A 6,691-nucleotide genomic window follows, 5' to 3' on the forward strand; every position below is an offset into this window, starting at 1 on the left:
CGATCGTAAGTGCAAGGAATGGTTGTGAGTCACTTTTTTCAGTGCTGTTGTAACTTTGACCACTCACTAAGCGAATGGTTGTAAGTCATGGACTACCTGTACAGTTAGCCTGTTATTTCCCAGGAATTCAGCTACTAAAATTCCAATTTTTGTTCTGTTCTCCCCTTCCCCCCATCTCTCTTCATTGATATCCTCTTTAAACTCTGCTAATGCAATAGCACTAAGACATATAACACTCTACAGTTCTTTACAGCACTTTCTGGGCAGTTTATAATGTCAGCATATTGCCTCCAATAATCATTTTACCGATCTCGGAAGGATGGACCTTAACCTTGAGCCCATGAGGTTCAAATTCCTGGCTGTGAGCAAAGTTAACCTGCAATACTGCCTTATAATCACTGTGCCACGAGAGCTCTATCTAGTGACTGACTGACACTGTCCAATTAATTGTGAATAGAGTATCTGTTTTTAAAAAAATCAAAGTCTGGAATTTGTTCTGCTATACACTGCACACCTTGGTTACAATTCTTCAATTACTCTTCTTCATTTCCTTTATCTTGTACATGAACAGTTCTTCAAATACTGAATCTATTCCTTAGTTCTATTCACTCCACTCTAACATCATTAATATGTATGTCCCAAAATAGTCAAACTGCTTACATAACAATCAGCTCTATTGTTACTACTTGCACAGGAAAAGTCATGAGTAAAGAATGGCATGCTTGAGATAAAGAAAGTTCCACCATAGGTAGATTTAATCCATATTAACAAGATACGGGCATCACAAATTAAGAATTTGCTAAAAAAAAACTGAAGTAACTTTTTAGAGTTTCCTCTAAAAAGCAGCGGTAATGAAATAAACATTTCACCTCCCTTATTTATTCCTATACATTTTAAAACTTTCATTGAAATATTTCATTTTAACATACAGAAAACTATTTAAGAAATATTTCTTTTAAAAATGAGGCTTACAAGCTATTTCAAAATATCTTCTTAAAATCTAAAAGTGGATCTAACATTTCCTTTCCTCATCAGTAATTCAAGACACTCCCAATGATAGATGGTACCATCATACTCAGGGATGGGCTGCTATGGGTTCGCCCGGGTTCGGAAGAACTCGTAGCTAACAATATGGCTGGTTCAGAGAATCTCCAAATCCTACCCCTGGTTGGCCCCTCTCATCCTGCCCCTCTCTTCCCAGGAGTACCCACACAGCCCGTTTTGGATGCAAGGTAAGTGCAGGGCCCCTGCAGAGGCTCAGCGAGGGAAAACAGGCCTCCCGGAAGTACCAGAAGGCCAGAAACGAGTCCGTTTCTGGTGTCCAGAGCCCGGGAAAGGCAGTTTTCACCTTCCCAGAGGCTCGAGGAAAGCCTCCAGAGCCTGGGGAAGGTGAAAATCCCCCCCTCCCCACCATGGTGCAGGAGGTCAAGTAGGCCATGCCAACCATGCCCACACCCACCCAGCAACCTGGTAGAGAACCCATTGCTGAAATTTTTGAAGCCCACTCCTGACCATACCAGTCTTCTAGAACAGGTTGGCAAGAAGAAAGAACTGATAGAAAAAAAACTGTTTCACCACTGAATTAAGAGGTTTTCCAAGACAGGAATCTCAGACATAATAAATTCTGGCTCTAACACTATTAGAACTAAAAAGAAAAACTCCTACTATTCTCCAAAGATATATTTATAACCTTACCGCTCTCATTCCTATATAGTTATGATGTTCATATTTGTCCCCAGGCTTCTGGAAAGGAAAAGTCCCATCATAACCACTCAGATAGCCAGCAAGTCCTATTAACATCTAGGAATGAAAAGGAACAATATTAGTAAAGCAGAAAAAAATTCAAAAGTTTATCAGATCAAAGCATTTATAAGTAAATAAAAAGGCCTACAGCTCATCACTTTTAAAAGTGAAACTTGTGCTTAACTATGTTAAAGAGTAATGATACACTATAAAAACTGGTCTTCAGAAAATAGTTAGCCATAGTGATTTCTCAAACTTCCTATATTATAAAATTTTATGCATGACAAAATTCTGGAAATTCTAATCATTAAACAAAATGTTTAAAAATGCATACATTTTCAAGTCTGGAAATTGAACTTCAAAATATATATGGCTGAAGGTAGGTCAAAAATTTAAAATTAGATTCATATTTACTTTTAAAATTCAGAATTTTGTATGATTACTCTCTAGTCAGTTATTGAATACTTTCTTCCTTTTACAACATTAATCTTCTTTTAATGACCCCATAATCTCTTTATGGGCAAACTGAATGGAACGGAGTGTTTACTGGCCAGATGCCCTTCCTGTCACCAATGCAGAGTTTTGTTCAGCAGATATATTCTCATTGTGCCCGGAGAAAGAAATATCTGCCTCTACCTAGGATTGAACTCACAGCCTCCTGATTGTGAGGTGAGAGCTTCACCTCTAGGCCACCGCACTTTTCCTTTTGTCACATTATAAATTGCAATTTAAAAGCACGCTTCCATTAGACTGGAACTGCATTAAAAAATTTAAAGTTGAGTATTTTTAAATAATAGTTTACCAAGTAACACTAAAACCAATCAGATTGTTTCTCATGTTCAAGCTAAGAATGAAAGAGCAACCAGATAGCAAGATCCAAATTATAAAACAAATACTGTAATTTTAAAGAATATCCACTGAAATGTTTATAATGCTTACAGGAAGTAATGATGTTCCACCAAGAATCTTCAAAAGTATTAACTAAATCTCAAAAAGATTAAATATTATGGTAGCTGTTTACCTTCCCCAAAGGTGGATGGACATCAAAGAAAAATGTCCGGTTAATATAATAACTCCCCATCTTTCCAAAATGTGTTTCATCCCAGCTATAAAAAGACAAAAGTAATGTAAGGTCATTATCAGGGTTTAAACTTCATACTTATTTATATATTTTGTTCTTGTTTACTTCTAATTTGTTAGAATGATGAATTCTTAATAGTTCTGCATGTAATTCATGAAAAAAAGCAGCTGATTTTTCCAAATTAGTTTCTACTAAGGCTAGGTAAAGAATTCTCTTTGATCATATTAATTTATATGGTTCTTTAATTTTACAAATGTGCAACTCCATTACATTGACTTTCACCCCATATCTCCATTTCCCTCAAAAGAGAGTGCATAATTAAGCATCTCTAAAATCTACAAACTTGTTTTTAGGAGGCTGACACGCCCACAAAAATTAAAAACAGAGAATTGTGGTCATAGCTTTCACAAGCATGTCTTATAGCCAGGATATGCATGAAAACTGAAAACTAATCGAAGTGTGCGGTAAAAGTATAGTGTCTATTTTGGAAAAGCGTACTCTCCAATTCATCCTGCTAGAAATAAATAAAGAAATTGTGTCCCAGCCATTGGATCCTATTTATAATTAGACAAACTTAAGTTCATGTTAAGGCACAGGCTTTGATATGAATAACTGTATATGATTCGATCACTCTTATTTACTTTTGTTTACTTCATTATAATACTTACATAAAGTTTGTAAACATTACAAGGTTGCAAGCATCATTTTTGTATGGGAAGACTAACAAAGTGGAAAGGAACCAAGCAAAGGCATTATTCTCCCTTGCCAAACTCCTCAAAAAGCCTTTCAAAATACCTGCAGGGCAAGGGCTGTCCAGATCTAAAAGAGAATCTCATTCCAGGGGACAGGTGCTGCTATAGAGAAGGCATGCTTCTGAAGTCCTGGAATGACACTGTGTAATTAAAGGAACTGTGAAAAACTCTGCAGGATTGAATTAACCAGGCAGATACTTTGGGGCAAGAGACAATACCATGTATTACCAGGCCCTATGTCACTTGCAGTAACTAACAACCAGAGATGGACTAAATTGCAGGACTGTTTATTATAATGTATTATAATATATTAGCATGCCATAATATATTACAATAATCAGCATACCATTTAATAACAGCAAGAAACAGGATCACTGCTGCATAGGGTTAAATGCCATACCTCAAATTTCTCTACACAAGGTATCCTCAATTTAAAAAAAAATCCTAGAATGGACTTGCACAGATATTTATCATTTTTAACAGATGAGCACTTCTTTTACTCCAAAGCCAATGCTTGACCACTGCTACAAATGTTTGTTTACTGAAACAAATTCAGTTCAATGTCTCTGTACTTTCATATTTTCTTTTGTGATGTTTTCAAGAGTGCAACAATGTGTCTTAAAATGTACAATATTGACAGATAAGCAGAAGTGCAAGGAGCTTGGTCATTTCTTTGTGTCAAAAATGCTGTTCTGAACCTTGATATGTTAGAATTTTATTTAACCAGATCAGATTCTTGTATTTCATCCATTCTAGGTTGGCTGTTCCCTCTACATTATGCCACGTATTGGGGCTTACAGCCAGATTAAACCAAAAGCTACCTTTGGACTAATTACTCAAGTCGAACCTAACCCAACTCAACTCATAAGGTTGTTTGGAGGACAGAAATGCAAGAGATGGTGGAGAGAAGAGACCAAAAATGTGACTTTTGCTTTTATTCTGCCTTTCAGGGCAAGCGACCCCAAGGCAGGTTAACTAACAAGTGACTGCAGGAGTCACCTGGAAACAACCACTCTTCTATCTGAAGTGAGCTCTAATGCAGAAGTTTTTTTAAAAAATACACTCTTCCACCGACAAATCCCGCCTCTAAATCAAAGCCCCGCCCCCGTCGCCATGGCATCCCGCAACCCAATACCAGATGTGCGGCGGCTCCCGCAGCCGGTAGAAGCGCGTAGCAAAGCTAAGGAAAGTGACGAAGGCGAGGGGGCTCCAGAACCGCCTTGGACTCGTCGCGCGGGCGGAGGGAGCCAAGACAGGAACACTCGCCAGTCTGAGTGTTTTTCGCTGCCGGAGGCCCAGCACGGCCGGGCAATTCTTGTTCGTGGCTTGTGGCATTCGCGCCCTGATGGGAGGCGCCTCCTGTCGGCTCCCTTAACCGGGCGCAGCGCATCACGGGAAGAAGAGTCCACTTCGAGAGGCATGTTGGGCAAAAGGGTCGGATATTTGCATCCACGTGAGGGAAACAAAAAAAAAAACCTGACTTTTTACAGCATTGTGGGAAATGTAGTTCTTGAAATATGGTTATGAAGTTAAGCCTCAGAACTCATTCCCATCAGCGTCAATGAGCTGGCTCCTTTATATTATTAGGATCGTAGTCTAGTGCCTTAATTTTGTTGAACTGAACAAAACCTCCTTTTGCGTATCTCTTCCTCAAAGTGGGCCAGTGACATCTTTTTCTGGCTGCTACATCTCTGAGCACTCCAAGTGCAAAAAAATAAGGCACTAACCATTTTTGTATGTCCGTTAGAGGAGGAATTGTAATTTAGATCTTGCTTGACACTTTGTATTTAGTGAAATGGCTTGGCCTAAGCTTGCTTTTAATCACAATTTAGTTTGATGGGACTTTCATTTTTAAAAATCCTCTTATAAAAGTAATGTGCTCACTTCATATAACCAGGAAGATGTGAAGGGCCATGCCAAGATTTTATGTGCTGTCATTTGGGTAAGAGATCAGTTGGATTAAGTATCACCTAAATGTAACTTGAAACTTAGAGTCAATATCCAAAATATACAATGCACAATGTTTTTCATTATTAGAGTATAGTGTCTTCATAGTTTCAACACACAACAAACATCTGGCAACCTAGTTTAATTGGAATTTTTTCAGGCCACTTACTTGAATATTCCTGGATGCTTGGCCAATTCTTTTTTTTACTTTTGTCCTTTAAATCATTGTAGGAGGTAGTAGTCTGGGACACGTGGCTGAGTGGCTAAGACACTGAGCTTGTTGATCAGAAAGGTCAGCAGTTCAAATCCCTAGCACCGCATAACGGAGTGATCTCCTGTTACTTGTCCTAGCTTCTGCCAACCTAGCAGTTTGAAAGCATGTAAAAGTGCAAGTAGAGAAATAGGGACCACCTTTGGTGAGAAGATAAGAGTGTTCCATGCGCCTTCGGCATTTAGTCATGTTGGCCAGATGACCACAGAGACATCTTCGGATAGCGCTGGCTCTTCAGCTTTGAAACGGTGATGAGCACCACCCCCTAGAGTCGGGAATGACTAGCACATATGTGTGAGAGGAACCGTTACCTTTAACTTTAGGAGGTAGCAGTAGTGGTGGTGGTGGTGGTGGTGGTGGTTTAGTAAATATTAGTCGATGTCGTTAACCCTAGTTAAATGTAGGCCAAAATCAGGATTCTGGAAGCACTTTTTCAGATATGCTAGCAATCTGAAATAATAAAATGTTAGCCTGAAAAAGTGCTTGCAAACGCCTTCAAATCTCTTAACTGTTTCTTTTGAGTCTACTGCCATATGAAAGAAATCTAATAACATAATTATAATTTCACAAGGATATAGCTATTGCTTGAAATATCTACGGATTAGGAGCCTTTGCCCATCTCAATCCCAAGAAGCAAAGCAAAATCAGCCAGTTTTTTCTATAAGACTCTCAAGCTTTATTCTGTGTAATGAAATCAAGTGCATTTCTTAATAGTGAAAAACATTGATAAAAATAACACTGGAAAGAATCAAGAAAAATAAAAGCACTGCAATTACAGTGGACCTAATGAACAAAGTTGCATTCACTCCCAATAGATAACATATTTACTTTCTGAATAATATATTCACTAATTTAAGCTATACTGTACCAAAATACATAATGCTTCTGTCCAAAGCA

The 6,691-nt window shown here is 38.3% G+C and overlaps 1 protein-coding gene across 1 annotated transcript in view; it reads right to left on the minus strand.

The window, feature by feature from the left end:
• POMT2 (protein O-mannosyltransferase 2) overlaps positions 1–5,009 on the minus strand; it is a 30,158-nt gene extending 25,149 nt beyond the window's left edge. The window contains exons 1-3 of the mRNA XM_032232136.1: positions 4,712–5,009; positions 2,765–2,849; positions 1,696–1,800 (exon numbers count right to left, since the gene is read on the minus strand). Coding sequence (XP_032088027.1) covers positions 1,696–1,800; positions 2,765–2,849; positions 4,712–4,911 — 390 coding nt within the window. The 5' untranslated portion in view covers positions 4,912–5,009. The remainder of the gene's footprint in view (positions 1–1,695; positions 1,801–2,764; positions 2,850–4,711) is intronic.
• Positions 5,010–6,691: the final 1,682 nt, after the last annotated feature.

The sequence above is a fragment of the Thamnophis elegans genome, chromosome 1 (assembly GCF_009769535.1).
Source record: "Thamnophis elegans isolate rThaEle1 chromosome 1, rThaEle1.pri, whole genome shotgun sequence".
Lineage (NCBI taxonomy): Eukaryota > Metazoa > Chordata > Lepidosauria > Squamata > Colubridae > Thamnophis > Thamnophis elegans.